This window comes from Zingiber officinale, chromosome 9B (genome assembly GCF_018446385.1).
Source record: "Zingiber officinale cultivar Zhangliang chromosome 9B, Zo_v1.1, whole genome shotgun sequence".
Classification (NCBI taxonomy): Eukaryota; Viridiplantae; Streptophyta; class Magnoliopsida; order Zingiberales; family Zingiberaceae; genus Zingiber; species Zingiber officinale.
In genome coordinates, this window is record NC_056003.1 from 91,177,268 (window position 1) to 91,201,462 (window position 24,195).

At 44.1% G+C, this 24,195-nt stretch overlaps 1 protein-coding gene across 1 annotated transcript; it reads left to right on the forward strand.

Moving 5' to 3' along the window:
- The first annotated feature begins 2,248 nt into the window (after positions 1-2,248).
- Positions 2,249-5,660, forward strand: LOC122022283 (origin of replication complex subunit 2-like). Its single transcript, XM_042580242.1, has 6 exons — positions 2,249-2,405; positions 3,277-3,383; positions 3,566-3,698; positions 4,215-4,509; positions 4,953-5,177; positions 5,251-5,660. Exons 1-6 carry the CDS (start codon positions 2,253-2,255, stop codon positions 5,445-5,447), a joined length of 1,110 nt encoding a protein of 369 aa, XP_042436176.1. The 5' UTR covers positions 2,249-2,252; the 3' UTR covers positions 5,448-5,660.
- Positions 5,661-24,195: the final 18,535 nt, after the last annotated feature.

The following is a 24,195-nucleotide window of genomic DNA, read 5'->3' on the forward strand; positions in this document are numbered from 1 at the left end:
TGACAGGGAAATTGCTGATTAGGGTTTCTGGGTTCCAACAGCAATTGGTTTTCAACAGCAGCTCCGCGTTTGTTCTGGCAGCAACTTCATTGTAAGCTCCGGCCACCAATTTCCAGCGTCAAACTTCTCCGATCGCGGGTCAGCAATAACGCGATCGAATTTGGGTGAGTTTGTTTGGATAGGTTTGATTCATTATATAGTTGGTTGTTCATGTGTAGTTAGGTTAACTGGTAGTTAAGTTGGAGAATGAATTGTTCTAAATTTGACTTAAGGTTAGGTTGTTTATGTATATATTTTAATCTAATTGATTAATGGAACAACTAGGGTTTAACGAAGTTAACCCTAGTTGATCAATGGATTAGATTTAGTTGGGGATTTGTTTTAGCTAATTAATTTATGTAATTAGCTAAATTTGTATATCCTACGTTACAGGACCTTGATTCGAGACGGTCGTCTCGACGGAGGATTTCTTGACACGATCATCTTTTGAGATGGGTATTTCTGACTTATCTTTTTGATATAGTCATTTTTAGATATACATAATAGTTTATTTCTAGTAGTAATGATTATGTTTGCATCTGCTTGGTATGTCACTACTCTGTTCTTGTAGTCTGTCTTGATTGTTATCTGTTATGCCATCATAATTATTTTCTCTTGATTGATGCCTTGTATACTCCTGTTCTTAGACTTAGTGACATACATTGCTCTACTGTGTAGTCGTCTTGTGATTTGACATATCTGATTTGAGCATCTAGTTAATTGTTACCTGGATCATTGCATGATTTATTTATTTCCTTTTTTGGTGCATTTTGTTTGGAGGTGTATATTGTTATTATCTACATGTTAGTGTCATGCACCATCTTGCACGATTGCATGCTGAACGATTGTTGGCTCCATTATTGTTGAGCACATCGCCAATTACATGATCTGCACACACGAACACTCATGGGTTAGTGGTATATCAGGCAGTGTGTGTGCAGTTTGCTCTGTCAGTGCTTCGTTGGTCCACTCATGGGTAGCGTGACGCAGCGTGGTAGCACGTTAGGGATTCCTCCTCTGGACTATCTCAGGGAGATGAGAGCATTGCACTCCCCCACTCTATTTGGGGTAGGAGGATAGATGTACTCCGACAACATCCTGTCCACTCGGTCACTCAGGAGCAGTGATGGCAGATTGCATAGTTGTCATAGCCCTACCCACTCGATCTCACCATCACGTGTGAGATGATTGACTGGTGACAGGGGTGACACATGTCATTTTGCATCATTTCTGCATGATTGTATTTATTGTTTGTGCTTGCTGCATTATGTATGCTACATTTGTTTGAGTTGTGTATGTTTGACATGCATACAGGTGACATTTTGTATCTGGTATGACGACCCTTATTTCCAAATAGGAGGTTCTGGTGAGTGCAGTTTTCTTCAGCTCTTTTCAGTATGCATTTCCTTCTTTTGTTAGAAAACTGTACCGCATGATTATTACTGTTAGTTATAATTTATTATGCATGTCTATTCTGTATCCGCTGAGTTCTTGGACTCACCCCATTGCTTTATATTTTTCTATTTCAGGTTGTTGTCGTTAGGAGGTTTCAGTTGCTAGTCCCCTCGTCACAAGGATTTTCGCTTTGGTCTTTCGATTTCTGTTTATTTGTTTAGTGTCATGTTATAGACTCGTATTGGTTTGTTCATTAGATTTGAGTGATTTGTTTTTAAGCATTGTACTGGTTGGGTTTTTGGTTGCTTGGTGAATTTGTATTTGGTGTGTTTTGCTTCGTGCCTGCCGGACGGCAGAAGAGGTAAGTTGTGATTGTTTTCGATTCCTTTTCGTATTGTGTTGATAGCCGGAGGATATTTTTATTATAATTGCGTGGAATGTTTCATTTTTGTATAGTATATATTCCAGCCGTGTTGGCTGATGAGTGTGAGCCCTGAGGGCAATGTAGAAACGTTTCATATTGTCACCCGTAAAGGGGAGATATTGTCGAAATTTCTTCTGGCAGGGACTATCTGGGGCGTGACAATCTCGGTGAAGTTCTTGTGCGTCCTATTGATCTGTAATTTTTATTTTTTATTTTTTTTGAAAAAAAATGATTTCAGTGTCCTCCTCCTTACCGTAGTAGTTCGTTGGATTGTTGTCTAACCTTTCCCGGGATAAGAAAGTCTATATAGAAATTGAATGCTACTTCAAGTTGACTCTTACAATTTCTCATAGATAACAAAAAATATTTTGTTAGGACATGCTTGGTTGAAAAGATGGATGTTGGGGTCCATGAGATGACTATGGAGGATGAAGAAGATGACTTCATGCTGTCAAGAAATTACTTCCTTGCCAAAGAAATTGGCAACTCTTCAAGGAAGAAATCCTCGCAAAAACACATCGTCGACATCAATCATGTTGACGAACAGGTTTGATTCACCTCCAAAGTGCAAATTGTAGTCACTTTCTGTGATCCTCATATTACTTTTCCCTAGAATTGCAGTTATCCATCGACATATTATTGTTTGCTATTTGGCACAATTTGTCACTTCCTTGCTAGTTATTATACTCTCCTATTATGGATTTTCCTATTGGTAAGTTGGAGAATCTAGGTTAGTATACTGAGAGAGAAATGCACATGTTTAAGCTACTTTCTTAATGGTGTAACTTATTCCTGTTATTTAGCAATATATAATATTACCTCGTATTCTCAACATACGATACATATCGCTTAAATGCATAGATACTTTTTTTGATCTAATATAACATTTTTGCATTTCTTATCTGATTTTTTAATATTTGTTTACTGTTTAGTTTTTACTTCTGAACTTACCCCGTTGTTTTTACTGGTATCAAGATTCCCTTGTGGCTATATCTTATCTCCCACTCCAATGAATTCTACTGGACTTGGTGGGATGTTGTTTGGAGTAGCTTTCTGTGACTTCTTAAATTGTTGTTTATATGAAAAAGATTTACGTTGCTTAGAGGGTTAAAAAGGAATATCCTACAGCTGCTCCCAAGTTTAGTCCCTCCTTTGGCTGTTCTTTAGCAAATTCAAGCTTCACACAAGTGAATACAAATAGTAACCAGACAAGTTTACTACTTATATGTCAATCTACTGTTATTAGATAATAACCAATCGATTAGAATAATCAGTTTACTCATGTGAAATAGTTGAAGAATATGTAATCAAATTTTCACCATGTTATTCTTTTTTAAAACATCACTGTTAAAGTTATCATATGACAGTTGGAATAACATGCTTATCCTTTTTCTAATGCTTACACTATTTGATCTCAGGTCCTCCGAAAAGAAGTCTTTGATATTCCAGTGAAGCATGAAAACGAAATCCAACATTTAACCAAAAGTTACAGAAATTTATACCCTAAGTGGCATTTTGAGTTAAGGTACGTAGGCTTGCTTATGTAGATTTTTGTAGTCCTTCACTTAACATTCTGACATGAGCAGGAATTATATTTCTTGTTATGAAGATATATGCTTTTGACTACAAGTTATTTTAGGAATTCATAAAATTCATCAGAACTGTGTTCTATTTTAATGTATTTTTGAAGGATTGCACTTATTGCAGGTGTGGTTTTGGTTTATTAATGTATGGATTTGGTTCTAAAAAAGCCTTGCTCGAGGATTTTGCTTCAACAAGCTTAACTGATTTTGGAGTGGTCGTGATCAATGGCTATCTTCCATCAAACAATCTTAAAAAAGTACGATTTTTCTTCCCTCTATGCAATTAAACCCTGTGGCTTACAAAACCTATATTTTGATAGTTTTTTTTTTTTTGGTTTTGCTAATTTTACTTCTGGAACTAGTGAATTCACATTACTTCAAGGCATATTAAAAAAAAAATTAGAAAACTAAAGTTGCTGGGGTATCAAATAAATATCAACTGAAAGAAATTTGTATTTTTCTATTATATTCTTTTGGTCAGAGAGATTTTCTGTATTTAATGTGCTTAGATGTCTCTCTCATTCTTTCGGCACACCAACCAATTTTTGTGGTGATAATCTAGTATTGTTGTTAACAATGTTTAAATTTGATATGGTGATATGGGTGTTTTTCTCTTAGATTGCACATTTTAATTCAAATTTTATATTTTTTTAATATAAGAAACAGCTTAGCTTTTAAGTATGTTCATCATTCCAGAGTAATTATCTGTACTAGTTTATATTCTATAGCTTAATCACTTACACTCTTTATTTATAATGTGTTCATTCTTAAAGGCCCTGATAACCCTAGCTGAAGTCCTCTCGGACCAATTAAAACATGAAAGGAAGAGCTCTACAAGAAGCAAATCGAACACTGAACATACTTTTAGTTCTCTGTCAATTGAAGATCTTCTCTCATTTCTGAATGTGCAACTTCCACAAGACAATAACTGTTTTGTCTGTGTTATCATACACAACATTGATGGTCCTTCTTTGAGAGATCCTGATTCACAACAGTATCTTGCGCAATTAGCAAGCTGTTCTAGAGTCCGTATGGTTGCATCGATTGACCATGTGAATGCACCTCTTTGTAAGTTTTGGTTAACTTGCATTTCCTATTTGACAGTTTAGCATTTTTCTTTGGTTCTTTACCTACTTCTCACATGCTTCTGATCAGTTAATCATGTTATAGCATTTTGTTAGCATCAAAGTCACTACGTTTAATGAATTTCTGTGGCTACTAGTTGCATGCTTCTTTAGATACCTAGTGGCTGATATCTTGATTTTGGAAAGAAGAGCGATATAGTTGAATGTTTCATTAGATACCTAGTGGCTGATATCATTAGAAGGCTTTGTTCACTCAAAGTTATATTTAATGGGAGGGGACTTACTCAAAAGAGGTGGAGGTCGATGAGAGAGTGGAAGAGAGGAAAATCTGATTTTTATGCTATACATGTTTTGTTTCTCAGTCCTTGCTAAATGAGTCTGCTCAAGGTTTTGCGCTGCTTTAATGCTCACTTGGTTTGTTTGTAGTGTGGGACAAGAAGATGGTGCACACTCAGTTCAAGTGGTCGTGGCATCACGTCCCAACTTTTGCCCCTTACAAGGCGGAGGGCAATTTTTTCCCATTGATTTTGGCAAATTATGGCAATGCCCAAACCACGAAAACTGCTTTGGTTGTTCTACAGAGTTTGACACCCAATGCGCAGAGTGTTTTTAAAATCCTTGCCGAGCATCAGCTAGCCAATGAGAAAGAAGGCGAGTCGAATCACAATACATTGGTAGTTAGTAATACATTGGTAGTTAGACTCTAATCTTCTTTTGTTTTCAGGCATGCCAAACAGCACCTTGTACACCAAGTGTCGCGCGCGATTCCTGGTTAGCAACCAAGTAACACTGAATTCCCATCTAACAGAGTTCAAAGACCATGAGTTAGTGAAGGCGAGACGACACTCAGATGGACAAGATTGTTTCTACATTCCTCTACCCTCTGAAGCACTCAGCAAGCTCTTGCAAGAATTGGCATAATCTGATTTCTCGTGGTCCAGTTGTTAGCGAAGTCAACCGTGTGTTTATTTTTTGTGCATTGTTGTGCTCATTCAATGTGTTTTAGCAACTCTAGCTGCTCTAGTTCTTTAGTTTCTATGTTCCTCTATCCCCTTCTAAGCACTCAGTAAGCTGTTGTAAGGATTGGCATGTTTCCCATAAATGATTAGTTTTCAATTGACTCTTCTTACTAAAGTCAACCCAGTGCATTCTTTTATTCTTGCAATTGATTAGTTTTCAGTTGACTTTTGAATGTTCTTTTATTTTAACTCATGTCAACGGAGTGTTTTTTTTAGTAATTCAGTATCTAAGTTTTTGAATTGATTAATCACATTGGTCTTGTTATATGAAAATTTTCTATCTGTCATTAGAGTAAAGCCGGAAATGTTCACGAAGACTTATCCAAACGGTTAACGTTCTTAGATTTGTTGTTCCATTGAAGGATAATCTTACGCGGCAGTTGAGATTTAAATTTTAAATGTTCGTTTGAATACTTTATCGTAGAAGATTAATTTACATGCATCAAACTTAATAAGGGATAGTCAACCTTGTTTATCTTAAAATCATCATATCGATAAAGAGAAACCAAGAATTAATCTCTCTCCCGAGTGAAGTTTCTCTCAAGTGGTTTGTAAGTACAAAATCTGTTTCGATATTTAAAAAAATCAGGATATTCTTTTAACGAAAATAAATAAAGGAAGCCTTTTGATATGCCTCTAAGGGTAGAAGCTCGCGGATGATCTTATGTGTTATTAGGCCTTGTAAATTTACATGTCTATATTTAATCCAGGCCAAAGATATTAGATTGTTTGAAATAAACGTTATTCTGTCATTTTTTTAAGTGTTAACTACAAAAGTACTTTTGTGATCCGATATCATTTTTTTCCTTTTATGGTTCCTCTGGACGCTTATTCTGTCATCGTTCCAACGTCGCGCAGAAAATAATAATATCTACCTCGTTACGGAAAATGAATTCCACGCTAGATTGGGATCAAGATGGAGATGGAGATGGTCGCTGTGATGGCAATGCGACACGAGCTCTGATCGCTATCCAGCCATTGCAATAAATGAAGCCTCTTTTTTGTTTTCCTTTGCTGGCGACACGCAATTAATGAGATCGGGTGTCGCCTCGCTTGTTTTGTCCGCTGGAATTTTTCGAATGGAATATGCTTCGATTCCTTCTAGCGGTTGGAGTTTTCCTTGAGCCATCCTGATGGCGGTGTTGCATTTGGTTTGACAGTGTCCGCTGGTTGGTGCGGATCGGAGTTCGTTGGAGGCGATTTGGGGGTAATTCTGCTTCTTTTTTTTTCCTTTCTTTGTTAGAGGAGGATTTCTTGTTTCTTGATCCCTTAAATATCGCTTCTTGGTGAGATTTCTTCTCGCGTGTTTTGCGATAGCGTCATTTCATTGCATTCCTTTGCATCTCCTCGATAATGTAAATCTATCCAAACTGCATTCATTTCCTGAGATTCTCAGTTTTTTCGCCTAAAGAGGAAGGTCTCCATCATTTTTTTTGTACATATCTTCTTGGAATTCTGATAATTGCATAAAGAACTGGTGTTTTCAAGGTTTGTTGCAGAATCTGCAGACATGTTTACAGGAAAATGATGATCGAACCATTCCACACCAGAAAGATTTTTCTGTATCAAACCTGCTTGACCACCAGATACATCGATTTGCAGGGCGGAGGATGATCACCCCAAACACACCACAGTTTGAGAAGGAGGAAGGGAGGCCTCAGTCAGTGTTGAATCTGATCTGGAGAATCCTATTCTTGTCTTTAGTCATTCGTTGAATCCGTCAGATGATCTGAATTCTGCACCTCCACTTTGAGATCTTGCCGCAATCTTGAGCTCCACGCCGACGGTCTTGGCAGCTATCATCTTCTGGACATCTTAACCTACTAGGGCAAATGATGGCAAGCAGAAAGAAGCAACCCCAAAATGTGACGGGGCGGCATTCTTTGCTATTTAGTTTTTCTAGAAAGGCGCTCTTTATTGTTTTTATTAAATTACTATTATCAATTTTATTTTTTCCTATTAATAGGGATCTTTACCGATTGCCGCTCCAAAAGTCTGCATCAAGTTCGTCTGGTTACGAAGTTAGAGGTCCGACTATGCGCTGTACTGCTCCTCCGGCTGGTGCGAGGTTAGTGCTCCGCTCTTCTACCTTGTTCCCTTTCCAATCTCTCGTTCAAAGATATTACCAAGAATCAAGATTGCAAAGCTCGATCCTGTTGGATCGCGGTCGGCTAGAAGGGGGGTTGAATAGCCTGAAAGTAAAAAAGCACAACCTTTCTCGAACTTTCTTAAACTAACACTTGCATAAAATGTAAAGCAATAAATTAAAATAGAAAAAGACGAGGCACCATATGTTTACTTGGTTACAATTGAGAATGTTGTTAATCCAAGGAAGATGTCACACTAGATTATCTCCTACAGGCGAAGAAGCCTCTTACAGCAATGAAAGCACAAAGAAATAGAAACTAAACTACAACTGAAAGCGCACAAGTGATGGAATTACAATTTTTGAGTTGTTGAAAAGCTTCTGGACCAAAGCTGTATTTATAACCTTGGTCGGGGCGCCCCGAAGGGTTCCGGGCGCCCTGGGGGATAAAACTTTATCCCCCAATGTTCAGATCGCGATTAACGCGTTCTGATAAAAAAGTCAACTCCGAGCGCCCGGAAGGGTTCCGGGCGCCCCGGAGGGGTCCGAGCGCCTCGGACTGTTCCGGGTGCCCCGTACAGTTCCAGGCGCCCCGGCTGGGAAAGTCAACCCCATTGACTTTTCCTAGCCCGGGGCTTCTTCTCCGGCTCCGTTCGCCTCAGACCGAGTCTTCCACTCGCTTGGGTGATCTCTGCCATCCGGAATAGGGCTCACCCGAACCCAACTTCCGGTCTTCTCGAGCAGGCTTCCGCTCCGGCTTCTCGTCCCTCGGAATCGCCGCGTGCTTCCTTCTCGTCCGCCAGCGTACTCATCCGCAGTCTCCGTCCCTCGGTCGCACCCCGTGCCGACCTTCTCGCTAGCTGCGTCTCTTGCTCCTCGAGCAGTCTTCCGCTCCGGCTTCTCGTCCTTCGGAAGCACGACACGCTTCCTTCTCGTCCGCCGGTATACTCTTCCGTAGCGCCTCGTCCCTCGGACGCACCGCGTGCTGTCCTTCTCACTAGCTGCATCTTCCGCTCGACTACCTGTGCTCCTAAGCTCCTGCACACTTAGACACAAGGTTAAAAACACACAGGACCTAACTTAACTTGTTGATTACACCAAAACAACCTTGGGGTTCCAACAGATCCCTTCCGCCGACCTAATTAAAAGTCGAGTGGCAAGATCTCGCACCTTATCCGATTTCTCTGCCGGCACAAAATCCCTACATTCTTCCCTCCTTCCCCGATTGCCTTCTGGCCTCCTGTTCGGCTTCTTGTCCCTCGGAACCAACGCACGCTTCCTTCTCGCCCGCCGGTGTACTCTTCCACAGCGCCTCGTCCCTTCGACGCACCGCATGTCGTCCTTCTCACTAGCTGTGTCTTCCACTCGACTACCTGTGCTCCTAAGCTCCTGCACACTTAGACACAAGGTTAAAAACACACAGGACCTAACTTAACTTGTTGATCACACCAAAACAACCTTGGGGTTTCAACAGATCCCTTCCGCCGACCTAATTAAAAGTCGAGTGGCAAGATCTCGCACCTTATCCGATTTCTCCGCCGGCACAAAATCCCTACATTCTTCCCTCCTTTCCCGATCGCCTTCCGGCCTCCTGTTCGGCGCCAGCGGCCTTTTGACGTCGCCTACATTCTTTATGCTATCTCGATGAAGTTCTTGTGCATCCTATTGATTTGTAATTTTTATTTTTTATTTTTTTTAAAAAAATAATAATTTCAGAGTCCTCCTCCTTACTGTAGTAGTTCGTTGGATTGTTGTCTAACCTTTACCGGGATAAGAGAGTCTATATAGAAATTGAATGCTACAGCAAGTTGACTCTTACAATTTCTCATCGATAACAAAAAATATTTTGTTAGGACACGCTTGGTTGAAAAGATGGATGTTGGGGTCCATGAGCTCCAATGCTAACACCAAGATTTACTTGGTATCCACCTTAAGAAGAGGTGACTAGTCCAAGGATCCGACCTTCACTCACTTATCCACTATGAAATAACTCCTTCTCGGTAACCACGTCACAATTCGACATGAGCTCTGGCTATCCAGCCATTGCAATAAATGAAGCCTCTTTTTTGTTTTCCTTTGCTGGCGAGATGCAATTAATGAGATCGGGTGTCGCCTCGCCTCTTTTGTCCGCTGAAATTTTCCGAATGGAATATGCTTCGATTCCTTCTTGCGGTTGGAGTTTTCCTTGAGCCATCCTGATGGCGGTGTTGCATTTGGTTTGACAGTGTCCACTGGTTGGTGCGGATCGGAGTTCGTTGGAGGCGATTTGGGGGTAATTTCTACTTTTTTTTTCTTTCTTTGTTAGAGGAGGATTTCTTGTTCCTTGATCTCTTAAATATCGCTTCTTGGTGAGATTTCTTCTCGCGTGTTTTGCAATAGCGTCATTTCATTGCATTCCTTTGCATCTCCCCGATAATGTAAATCTATCCAAACTGCATTCAGTTCCTGAGATTCTCAGTTTTTTCGCCTGAAGAGGAAGGTCTCCATCATTTTTTTTTTCACATATCTTCTTGGAATTCTGATAATTGCATAAAGAACTGGTGTTATCAAGGTTTGTTGCATAATCTGCAGACATGTTTACAGGCAAATGATGATCGAACCATTCCACACCAGAAAGATTTTTCTGTATCAAGCCTGCTTGGCCACCAGAAACATCGATTTGTAGGGCGGAGGAGGATCGCCCCAAATGCACCATAGTTTGAGAAGGAGGAAGGGAGGCCTCAGTCAGTGATGAATCTAATCGGGAGAATCCTCTTCTTGTCTTTAGTCATTCGTTGAATCCGTCGGACGATCTGAATTCCGCGCCTCCACTTTGAGATCTTGCTGCAATCCTGAACTCCACGCCGACGATCTTGGCAGCTATTATCTTCAGGACATCTTAACCTACTAGGGCAGATGATGGCAAGCAGAAAGAAGCAGCCCCAAAATGTGAGGGGGCGGCATTCTTTGCTATTTAGATTTTCTAAAAGGGTGCTCTTTATTGTTTTTATTAATTTACTATTATCAATTTTATTTTTTCCTATTAATAGGGATCTTTACCGATTGCCACTCCAAAAGTCTGCATCGGGTTCGTCTGGTTACGAAGTTAGAGGTCCGACTGTGCGCTGTATTGCTCCTCCGGCGGGTGCGAGGTTAGTGCTCCGCTCTTCTACCTTGATCCCTTTTCAATCTCTCGTTCAAAGATATTACCAAGAATCAAGATCGCAAAGCTCGATATCTTCCGCCGACCTAATTAAAAGTCGAGTGGCAAGATCTCGCACCTTATCCGATTTCTCCGCCGACACAAAATCCCTACATTCTTCCCTCCTTCCCCGATCGCCTTCCGACCTCCTGTTCGGCGCCTGCGGCCTTTTGATGTCGCCTACATTCTTTATACTATCTCAGTGAAGTTCTTGTGTGTCCTATTGATCTGTAATTTTTATTTTTTTAAAAAAAATGATTTCAGAGTCCTCCTCCTTACCGTAGTATTTCGTTGGATTGTTGTCTAACCTTTCCCGGGATAAGAAAGTCTATACAGAAATTGAATGCTACAGCAAGTTGACTCTTACAATTTCTCATAAATAACAAAAAATATTTTGTTAGGACATGCTTGGTTGAAAAGATGGATGTTGGGGTCCATGAGCTCCAATGCTAACGCCAAGATTTACTTGGTATCCACCTTAAGAACAGGTGATTAATTCAAGGATTCGACCTTCACTCACTCATCCACTATGAAATAACTCATTCTCGGTAACCACGTCACAATGCGACACGAGCTCTGATCGCTATCCAGCCATTGCAATAAATGAAGCCTCTTTTTGTTTTCCTTTGCTGGCGAGACGCAATTAATGAGATCGGGTGTCGCCTCGCCTCTTTTGTCCGTTGGAATTTTTTGAATGGAATATGCTTCGATTCCTTCTTACGGTTGGAGTTTTCCTTGAGCCATCCTGATGGCGGTGTTGCATTTGGTTTGACAGTGTCCGCTGGTTGGTGCAGATCGGAGTTCGTTGGAGGCGATTTGGGGGTAATTTTGCCCTCCCCTTTTATCTGCTTTTTTTTCCTTTCTTTGTTTGAGGAGGATTTCTTGTTCCTTGATCCCTTAAATATCGCTTCTTGGTGAGATTTCTTCTCGCGTGTTTTGCGATAGCGTCATTTCATTGCATTCCTTTGCATCTCCCCGATAATTGTTTGAGTTTTTGGGTTCTTGGAGGTTCTTCTATCTCTCTTTCCTTTTTGCTGTGAGCTTACAGCTGAGAAGTGCATATTTTGAATTTTGATTGCCAATGGTCGGTTGATGTCTCATTTCGGAGGCTTTTGTGGCTTCGATTAGCTTTGCAAATTCCATAGCTTGTCGAGAGGTCCTTCTGAAATACCTCCCGATCAGTAGTTTGTTGGCACAAAGGTGATTTACTTTTTGATGCTTTATGATTATAACTGCACGAAAGGTGGAGGTTTGGAAAGATGTATGCTGTGGAGAAGCTCGACAGCTACATCTCCAGGGGCGTGTACACTGTCTTCGACCCCTTTCATCCATTTGGAGGAGCCGTGGACATCATTGTCATCCAACAGCAAGATGGGAGCTTCTTGGGACCTTGACGTCGCTAGAGGGGGAGTGAATAGCGTCTCACCCAAATCGATGGCTTCCTATAATGTTAGTTCACAGCGGAAATACAAAAACAAATACTAATAAGAGAAAGCAAACCTAACACGTTGATTTAACGTGGTTCGGAGATAAAGCTCCTACTCCACGGCTGTCCGTAAGGTGGACGATCCCGATCCGTCGGTGGATGACTCCCCGGAAAACCTCCGGCTAGCTCAAGCTCCTTGTCAGTGGAGAAATCTCGCCACAAACACATGAATACAAGCACACCAATCACACAAAGGCTTAGGAGACTCTAATAGGCTTTAACCAAATCTATTTCGTCAACCATGCCCAAGCACCGCGAGCTCTATTAAATAGAGCTCGAGAGGAAAACACTAAGCTGTTTCCTCGCTACCAGTCGACTGGTCCTTTAAGTGAAGACCGTTACCCAACGGACGACTACCAATCGATTGCTACAGTGTACCAGTCGACTGCTACAGTGTATCAGTCAACTGCTGCAGTGTATCAGTCGACTGCTGCAGTAACCACTCGCCTGCTACAGTGCTGCTACATTATCGCAACAGTGCTGCTACAGTGTCGCTACATTACTGCTACAGTGAAACCGAAAACCATAAGATTTCGCCCCGAGTACAATCACTCAGCACTCGTCCTCGCCCGACCAACCTAGATCTAGCCTTCTAGCCTCCTCCATCAGCCTCGCATCCCTCGGATGTCTCTCCATCCTTCATGTCTTGCCTTCTGGAGCTTCCTTCGGCCTTGTCCTTATTGTCGGGTCTTCCTTTGCCAAGAGGCTCCTCACCTCCGGGACTTCATTCATTGTCAAGTCACACTTGGACTTACGTTGCCAAGACTACATACTTGGACTTATACAGCCAAGACTCATCCTTGGACTTACACCGCCAAGACTCATCCTTGGACTTTTCTCCTCTGCCAAGATTACACTTGGACTTTCCTTATTGTACCTGTATCCTACACACTCACAATGCATATCAAATACAACAATAAACCTAACTTAAACCTTTGCCCAAACATCAAAACCTAGGGCACCTAGATTGCTCCAACAATCTCCCCCTTTTTGATGTTTGGCAAGCTGTTTAAGTTAGGGAAATATAAATGCAATACATATGTAAATAAATATGCAAATCAACTCATGCATAAATAATGGAACCTAAATCCCTAGGCTCCCCTTTCACCTAAGCTCTCCCTTGAGCTAGGATTTCCCACAAAGGTAAACTTCTCCCCCTTTGCCTAAACAATCGCTCCCCCTTCACCTAAGCTCCCCCTCGAGCTAGGATTTCTTGCAAAGGTGTATAGGTTTCCCACTTAAACCTAAACTTCTCCCCCTTTGCCATACATCAAAAAGAGCTCCAACAATATCCCAATTGTTGAAAACATGTCATCCAAATTGACTCTAAACTCATGTATTTATCTCCCATGGATCTCATACATTTAAACGAGTTGACACGGTCAAGAACAACGTTGAAAAATACTATTAGGCTCGTATCAGTCGACTGAACTAGGTACCAGTCGACTGCCTCCTTCGATTTCCACTCACAGAACCTTCTGTGTTCGAAATACACTGTTACCAGTCGACTGGTAACTGTACCAGTCGACTGGCCTCATCAAAATGAGCTTACAGAGACATTCTGTGCTCAAAAACATTGTTACCAGTCGACTGGTAACTGTACCAGTCGACTGGTACTCTTTTTGGGCAAAAATCAACCTTTTTTACTTACTTTCATAAATACGCCAAAAATTCCACAGACCTCCAAAAAATTCCAAATTTTGTTGAGAGGTCTATTTTATCCATATATACTTGGGAAAAATATATATATAAATATATTTATCACAGATCCCAAGATTGACACAAAGTTCAAAATTAGCTAAATAGTTCAATTGAACATTGACCTAAAGTCCTAGTTTTGGCTTCCTCTTGATGTATCTGCCCATACTAAACCACAATACTTCCCTAACATGGGTTTATATGATATCTATACATCAAAAACTAATTTTTATGTAATATGAACCCAATTCATATTTCCATGCACGAAACACATCTCAATTGTGCCAACCCACTAGGTTAGAGGCTTAAGTCTGTCTCCTAACCACTTGGCTCATTTGATAACCCATCTACCATGGGTCCCAGAGGCTCTTCCTAACCTTAGAAATCTTAACCTTAGTCACCTCCCTTGGTAACTCATCCACTATGGCTAGGCCACTTCGGTGCACCTCGGGTGACACTTGGCCTACTAAACTCACCTTCTTAACCTTAGACACATTGTCTTTGGTTAATTTCTTCTTGTCCTTAACCTTGGACACCTCATCCTTGCCATAATTATATGTCACCCTAGCATACTCATTTTTATTGGCCTTGGATGACTCTCCCTTGTCCTTGGTCACATCTCTCTTACTAATATCATGTGCTACCTTAGCACTTGCCCTCCTTTTGGTCTTGGAGGGACCTAATTTGACATTTTTAGGTCTTTGACTACCCAAATACATGTCAAGTCCTTTAGGTCCAATAATGAACCTCTCTAGGACTTTCTCCATTTCCTCAAGCTTTGCCTTCAAGACTTGATTTTCTAATTCTAGGGTTCTAACCCTAAAGTCAACATGTCCACCTTGGACATGCCTAGACCTACCCACCTTCCTAGGCATATGTCTCCCTTTCTTGGGATTAATGCTTAGGTTTTCACCCACTTTCCTTCCCTTAGGCAAAGTGGTTTGGGTCTTAATAGGTCCACCCTTAGTGTATGATTTCTTAGGGTTATCTACCGTGTTAACCCTATTCCTATCATTATACCTATATCCATGATTATGCTTGGGTAAATAATCTACATTATTTCTAACAAGCATATAAGAATTAAAGCTTGGATCAAGCTTCAAAATAGGGATTACCTTCCCTTTTACCTTTGAAGCTCCCCCTTGACTTGTGCTCCTCTTCTTTTCCCATTTCTTCAAGTGCGCTAATTTCTTGAGCTCTCCTCTCCTTGGGCACTTTGTGTGGTAGTGACCCCACTCACCACATGTAAAGCACCTAATGTGCTTCTTCTCCTTCTTCTTCCTACAACTCACATTAATTTCTAAATTAACTTTAGTGAGTTTAGGGTTTACCTCCTTTACCTTCTTGAGCGAAGGACACCTACTCTTGTAGTGCCCCATCTTACCACACTCAAAGCATTTGATGTGATCCTTTGTGCTCTTCTTGGTAGTTGAGGTGGATGGTTGAGCTTCCAAGATCTCCTCTTCCTTGGATTGCTCTTCTTCCTCTTCACTTGAAGATGTGGACGATTCCACTTCTTCTTCCCTTGAAGATGTGGATGATATCTCCTCATCTTCCTTCTCCTCCTCGGATGTTGAGCTCGTGTCAACATTCGATTGATCCTTCTCTTCTTGGACCAATGAGTCCTTCTCCTTGGGTTCCTCCTCTTCTTGGATTTGTGTAGGACTCTCATGAAGCGCAATTACCTTTTTCCAAAAGTCACTTGCATTCTCGTATTCACCTACATTCAATATCGCATTAGGAGATAATAAATTAATTAAAATTCTAGTTACCTCCTAGTCCGTCTCCTATTGCTCCCTTTGCTCATCGGTCCAATATTGACGTCGGAGACGCTTTCTCTTCTTGTCCATTGGAGCTTTAAACAGTTCCTCCAATGCAATCCATTGGTTCCAATTCATTTGGAACCACATTTCCATGCGCTTCCTCCAATAGCCGAAGTCCTCGCGCTCGTATGGAGGTGGGATTCGGATGTCCCATCCGAGAGGTCCCTCCGACTCCATCTTCTTCCTCTAGCCGCTCTCTTGGCGATTAGTCCAACAAGAGCTCACCTAGCTCTGATACCACTTTGTTGGGACTTTGACGTCGCTAGAGGGGGGGGGGGGTGAAAAGCGTCTCACCCAAATCGATTGCTTCCTATAATGTTAGTTCACAGTGGAAATACAAAAACAAATACTAATAAGAGAATGCAAACCTAACACGTTGATTTAACGTGGTTCGGAGATAAAGCTCCTACTCCACAGCTGTCCGTAAGGTAGACGATCCCGATCCGTCGGTGGATGACTCCCCGGAAAACCTCCGGCTAGCTCAAGCTCCTTGTCGGTGGAGAAACCTCGCCACAAACACTTGAATACAAGCACACCAATCACACAAAGGCTTAGGAGACTCTAATAGGCTTTAACCAAGTCTATTTCGTCAACCATGCCCAAGCACCGTGAGCTCTATTAAATAGAGCTCGAGAGGAAAACACTAAGCGGTTTCCCCGTTACCAGTCGACTGGTGTATACACCAGTCGACTGGTCCTTTAAGTGAAGACCGTTACCCAACGGTCAACTACCAGTCGACTGCTACAGTGTATCAGTCGACTGCTACCGTAACCAGTCGACTACTACAGTGCTGCTACATTGTCACAACAGTGCTGCTACAGTGTCGTTACATTACTGCTACAGTGAAACCGAAAACCATAAGATTTCGCCCCGAATACAATCACTCAGCACTCGTCCTCGCCCGACCAACCTAAACCTAGCCTTCTAGCCTCCTCCATCAGCCTCGCATCCCTCGGATGTCTCCCCATCCTTCATGTCTTGCCTTCTGGAGCTTCCTTCGGCCTTGTCCTTATTGTCGGGTCTTCCTTTGCCAAGAGGCTCCTCACCTCCGGGACTTCATCCATTGCCAAGTCACACTTGGACTTACGTTGCCAAGACTACATACTTGGACTTACACCGCCAAGACTCATCCTTGGACTTACACCGTCAAGACTCATCCTTGGACTTTTCACCTCTACCAAGATTACACTTGGACTTTCCTTATTGTACATGTATCCTGCACACTCACAATACATATCAAATACAACAATAAACCTAACTTAAACCTTTGCCCAAATATCAAAACCTAGGGCACCTAGATTGCTCCAACAAGCTTCAAGTCCTCGCCTTGTTATGTACGATTTGAGAAATTTCAAGGTGTTTTGAAGATGAAGGAAAAACTCGTAAAGATATCCGTTAATGGCGTTGAAGCTGGATTCACTAGGGCTTTCCCCTGACTTCACTCGCCAAGATTTTTCCACTGTCTGGCTTTACTCACCAGGACTTTCACTCTGTTTGGCTTTACTCACCAGGGCTTTCACATAGCTTCACTCATTAGGATTTTCACCTGACTTTACTCATCAGGATTTTCATCTGCCTGACTTCACTCATCGGGACTTTCATCTGCCTAGCTTCACTCACCAGGACTTCTAACATCAAGTGTCCGGCCAACACTGACCCACTTGGATTTTCATCATCTGCCAACATCTTCGTTGGACTTGTCCTTCCCTAACCTCCAGTTAGGACTTCCCAGTCAAGTATCTAATCAACCTTGACCTACTTGACTCTTCTTTACATCAAACTGGTCAAAATTAACCAGAGAAAAATTGCACCAACAATCTCCTCAAATCGATTGCGCCAGCAATCTCCAACCATTGTCAAACATCGAAACTTAAACGTCAAGACTCAAGCTTGCTTGAACCAACTCAAGCTTAGTCAACCTTGACCTAGGGAAATTGCACCAACAATTTTTTCCCTATTTATTTTAAATTTATCTAATGTAAATCTATCCAAACTGCATTCAGTTCCTAAGATTCTCATTTTTTTCGCCTGAAGAGGAAGGCCTCCATCATTTTTTTTGCACATATCTTTTTGGAATTCTGATAACTACATAAATAATTGGTGTTTTCAAGGTTAGTTGCAGAATCTGCAAACATGTTTACAGGCAAATGATGATCGAACCATTCCACACCAGAAAGATTTTTCTATATCAAACCTGAGCTTGGCCACCAGATACATCGATTTACAGGGCGGAGGATGATCGTCCCAAACACACCACAGTTTGAGAAGGAGGAAGGGAGGTCTTAGCCAGTGCTGAATTTGATCGGGAGAATCCTATTCTTGTCTTTAGTCATTTGTTGAATCCGTCGGACGATCTGAATTCCGCGCCTCCACTTTGAGATCTTGCCACAATCCTGAGCTCCACGCCGACGGTCTTGGCAACTATCATCTTTTGGACATCTTAACCTACTAGGGTAGATGATGGCAAGCAAAAAGAAGAAGCCCCAAAATGTGAGGGGGCGACGTTCTTTGCTATTTAGTTTTTCTAAAAGGGCGCTCTTTATTGTTTTTATTAAATTACTATTATCAATTTTATTTTTTCCTATTAATAGGGATCTTTACCGATTGCCGCTCCAAAAGTCTACATCGGATTCGTCTGGTTGCGAAGTTAGAGGTCCGACTGTGCGCTGTACTGCTCCTCCGGCGGGTGCAAGGTTAGTGCTCCGCTCTTCTACCTTGTTCCCTTTTCAATCTCTCGTTAAAAGATATTACCAAGAATCAAGATTGCAAAGCTCGATCCCTTCCGCCGACCTAATTAAAAGTCGAGTGGCAAGATCTCACACCTTATCCGATTTCTCCACCGGCGTAAAATCCCTATATTCTTCCCTCCTTCCCCGATCGCCTTCCGGCCTCTTGTTCGGCGCCAGCGGCCTTTTGACGTCACCTACATTCTTTTTACTATCTCGGTGAAGTTCTTGTGCGTCCTATTGATATGTAATTTTTATTTTTTATTTTTTCTGAAAAAAAATGATTTCAGAGTTCTCCTCCTTACCGTAGTAGCTCATTGGATTATTGTCTAACATTTCCTGGGATAAGAAAGTCTATACAGAAATTGAATGCTACAACAAGTTGACTCTTACAATTTCTCATAGATAACAAAAAAATATTTTGTTAGGACACACATTCTTTTATTTCTCGTGCTTTTATGAGTGAGATTGGTAGACTACCTACTCTTAGACCACGGCGACTGACCATCGCCCTACCATTCGGCATCATTAGACCTGGCCGAGCGGCCCAATGCAATTATCATTGTTCTGTCTGATCGGCAGTCCAGTCAGTCGGACTTCGCCTCCTTCGACTAGACTCGAGGGAAAGGCAAGTGATCCGGTGGTAAGAGCCCGGGACCCCCTAACGAGGGGTCAACGCCACATGGAGGTCCAATGGCCAAGTAGCCCGCCGGAGAAGGGTGAGCCGACCGGACTTGGAAGAAATGGATAAGGCCGATCGTCCGACCAATGGACATTCGGTAGTAAAAGGCGCCCTGACCGGGTTGGAGTTCCGATGCTCAATGAAACAATGTCTCAGAGCCGATAGGAAGTCACTCGCCTGGAAGCCTCCCCGGCATCTCAACACAAGCGACAGGCGAGATGTAAGGGGCGTGTCGTCCGGCCGGCGCAGGGGATGAAGGCCGTCCGGACGATGTTCTCCATCCGGCCGGCCGGACGTACGTCCCGGCCGGCGGTAAATGAGAACAGGAACATCTCATGATAGCCGTCAAGTCACATGACTAAGCCATACTCCTAGTCTGACAACGGGGTGTCTTGTTGTCCCATCGAAGGCGCGATGGGACTGTTGCAGTATGGCGTCAGGTAAGTTTTCTGACAGGCACACACCGAGGCATGGGCTGCGGATACGCACATGCCTCGATAGGCGTGTAGGAGCTTTTTCATCGCCCTATATAAATAACCGTAGACTTCGCCGGAGGTACGCATTCTACAAGCTTGGGAGCTCCTTTTTCCACTACTTACCTGACTTGAGCGTCGGAGGGTCGCCGCCGGGAACCTCTTCCCGGCTCGACTTCTGTGCAGGATTACCGGAGCTTCGGAGGCCTGTGCCATCGACTAGGAGAGCGCCACGTGCCCAGCGTCCCTTGGTTCGGCGATTTGGACAGGATCAATTTGGCGCCGTCTGTGGGAACGCTCCTGCATCCGATCGGAAACAATGGACGAGGCTGGACGACAACACACGGTGACACTTTCGACATAGGAACTCGACGCTCTGATCGAGATAAGGGCCGCCAAGCTTGTGGAGCAAAAATAGAAGGCAGCGGCGGTAAACAACCCGGTCGGCGGAGCACCACACCGCCACCGTCGCATTTCACCGGGCTCTGTTCCGCACCCACCGTGGCGGCCAAGGATAGGGATCTTCTTGGATGAAATGCCTGAGCGACATGAAGGAAAACCCCGGCGGACGTGTCGCCCGGCGGATCAATCGCCAATTTTGAGAGGCTATCCTCGAGACCCTCGCCAAGCACTCGCGCCTCAGACAATCGGCGGTACAATGGAACAACCGACCACGATGATCATCCGGGTAAGTTCGATAACTGACTACTCTCCATCAATACAGATGGAGTAAAGTCGAGTTTTCTTACCACTCTCTGGGCTCGGCTCGGCGGTGGTTTCGGAGATTCGGACGGATCCATCACAAGCTTCAAGATTTTGAACGGCCTTCCTCCACCATTTTGCAAGCAATCGGCGCTACCAGAAGCGTGAGCCTGTTCGCCATCAAGCAAGAAGTCCGTAGATAAGCTTGAGCTTACATCCGGATTCAACCAAGTGGCGATTGACATCCCAACGGCCACCTCGAAACCATGATGAACGCCTTCACACAGGCACGGTGGATGGGATTTCTTCCGATCGCTCATCAAGCCGCCGAGACTATGATCACATGCTACAAGGCGAGCGAATACATCAACGTGGAAGAGCCTGGCCGGAAAAAAATTCCAACCGGCGGGCTCCTCGTCCGGCGGAAACAACACGTAACCCATCAGCCGCCCGGAGGACCAAGGGCGAAGCAATCCAATCCCCATGCCGGTCCCGTGCAAGAGGTAGCCGCCCCAAAAAGAAATGGACCCCGATGTTCTGCTTCTCGAACGGATACGCACAACACAAGGGATTGTCAAGTCTTCCCTTCGTGTCTCATCCTGTACCGGAATGCCGGACGACCTCGGTCGACAAGCGACAGAGAATTCATGAAGCCGATCGAACGCGAGCTGATAGGCGACAGCAACAGACTCCCGACCGGGAGAATCACCGAGCGTCCAGAGAACGGTCTCGACCGTCCGCGCGGGAAGAGGAAAATAAAAGCAATACCTCCCGAGGCGAGATCAACGTTATTGCTGGTGGGCCGACCGGAGGAGACTCTAACAGAGCAAGAAAGGTGAGCGTCCGGTAGCTCCAAATCCATGCCGTTGGCTGCAGCCAAGAACGGGCGAACAGACCGAAAATCAGTTTCGGGCCAGAGGACTTGGAAGGAGTTGAAGTACCCCACGACGACGCTCTGCTCATCAAAACGGTAATAGCCAATTACACAATTCACCGCGTATTTGTTGACACAGGGAGCTCAGTCAACATCTTATTCAAGAAGGCGTTCGATCAGCTGCAAATTGATCGAGCCGAGCTATTACCCATGACAACTCCGCTCTACGGGTTTACGGGTAACGAAGTTCAGCCGGTCGGACAGATCCGGCTGGCTACCTCGTTGGGAGAAGAGCCGCTCAGAAGGACAAGGACAACAAACTTTGTGGTGGTCGACTCTCCCTCGTCCTACAATGTCATTCTGGGACGACCGGCGCTCAGCGAATTCCGAGCTGTCATCTCAACCTTCCATCAGAAGATCAAATTCCCTGTGGAGGACAAAGTGGGAGAAGTACGAGGAGATCAGCTAGCAGCTCGGCGATGCTACATAGAGATGGTCCGAGCAGAAGCCAATTCCGCTCGGAAGGCGCCCTGGATCGAGGTGAACGCCATCACCGAAAAGCCACCCTCTTTAATTTATGAAGAAAAAGAGGAAGTGCAGATTCACCCATCCCGATCGGAGGCCACAACCTTTATTGCGTCCGATCTGGAGGAGAAGCAGAAAGAAGAGCTGACCCAATGCCTCCGACGAAATCATGATGTCTTTGTCTGGTCGACACATGAGCTGCCCGGAATTTCACCGAGCATAGCGCAGCACGAGTTACATGTCCGACCGGACGCTCGGCCGGTAAAGCAGAGAAAGAGAGATTTCAGCGCCGAGCAGAACGTCATCATCCGGGCGGAGGTTGAGAAGCTTCTGGAAGCTGGCCATATTCGCGAGGTTCAGTTCCCGAGCTGGCTGGCGAACGTAGTATTAGTCTCCAAACCAGGCAACAAATGGAGAGTGTGCATAGATTTTCGGGATCTCAACAAAGCTTGCACGAAAGATTTTTATCCTCTACCCCGAATAGACCAGCTGGTGGACTCTACGGCCGGCTGCGAATTAATCTGTATGCTCGACGCCTACCAGGGCTATCACCAAGTGCCGCTCGCCCGTGAAGATCAAGAAAAGGTCAGCTTCGTGACGGCCGACGGCACTTATTGCTACAATGTGATGCCGTTCGGATTGAAAAATGCGGGAGCCACATATCAGCGCTTAATGAATAAAGTATTCAGAGAGCAGATCGGGCGGAACCTAGAAGTTTATGTGGACGACATTCTCATCAAATCCGTCCGAGCGGCAGATCTCTTCAAAGACATGGAGGAAACCTTCCGAACGCTGCGCAAATATGGAGTCAAGCTAAATCCTCAGAAGTGCCTGTTCGGAGCAAAGGGAGGGCGTTTTCTGGGGTACATAGTGACCGAGCGGGGAATCGAAGCAAATCCCAGCAAGGTGAAAGCCCTACAAGACATGTCGCCCCCAAGAAATACAAGGGAAGTGCAGCGTTTGACCGGTCGGATAACCGCTCTATCTAGATTCATCTCCAAGACCGCAGACCGGAGCCTTCCTTTTTTCAAGATCTTACGCAAAGCTACAAAATTTTACTGGGACGAAGAATGCGACCGGGCGTTCGAAGATTTGAAGGCATATCTGAATTCGCTCCCGGTATTAGCCAAGCCGACTATTGGTGAGCCACTTTGTATTTATCTATCCTCGACCGAGCAGGCAATCGGCTCAGCATTGGTGAGGGCGAGCGGAGAGGAGCCTGTGTATTTCCTTAGTCACATTTTAAAAGATGCTGAATCTCGCTACACTGGGCTCGAAAAGCTAGCCTTCGCTCTGGTCCTCGCCGCTCGGCGCCTTCGTCCATATTTCCTGGCGCATACCATTATTGTCAAAACCAACAGCCCGCTCGGACGTGTCCTACTAAATCCGGAGGCATCCGGACGGCTCATTAAATGGACGACGGAGTTAAGTGAATTTGATATCCAATACCAGTCCCGCTCGACGATCAAAGCGCAATCCTTGGCCGATTTTGTGACTGAGGTGCAAAGGCCGGAGCCGGAAGCTATGTGGAGAATATATGTGGATGGGTCATCCACTCGGCTCGGAAGCGGGATTGGAATATTGCTGCTCTCCCCACAAGAAGAAAAGATGCACCTATCCGTCCGGCTGGATTATAAAGCTACCAACAATGAGGCGGAGTATGAGGCCCTCATAGCTGGCTTGCAGGCTGCCCGGCATGTGGGAGCCGGTCGGGTAACACTCCACTTGGACTCGCAGTTGGCCGCTCAGCAACTCTCTGGTACCTTCGAAATCAATAGCGCTCGGCTCAAGCTCTACGCTGAAGCCTTCGAGAAGCTCAAAGCTGATTTTCGAGAAGTTATTGTTCAGAAGATACCCAGAGCAGAAAATCAAGCGGCCGATGAGTTAGCCAAGCTCGCGAGCTCAATAACGTCGGTCGCCATTCAGCAACCAATTGAAAAAGTATTGTTGGTGGCGCACGTCGACCGGATGGAAGGCCTCACATTTCTAAGCGACTGGCGGACGCCCATCATAGAGTTCCTCCGCTCGGGCGCCACACCATCCAATGAATATGAAGCCCAGCTGCTAAGGAGGAGAGCCGGTCGGTTCACACTCATCGGCGATCAGCTTTATAAAAAGGCTTTCTCACGCCCGTTGTTGAAATGCGTGAGCTCGAAGGACTCGGCTTACATCCTCCAAGAAGTACATCAAGGATCATGCGGAGGACATCCGGGCGGACGAGCACTAGCTAAGAAGATCCTGCTAGCTGGATACTTTTGGCCGACTTTACAAGCAGATGCCGCTCGGACAGTGTCGACGTGCCTTTCATGCCAAAAGTACCATAACTTCAACCACCGACCGGTAGAAGAAATGAAGGCATCAACAGTTTCCTGTCCGTTCGATCAATGGGGAATG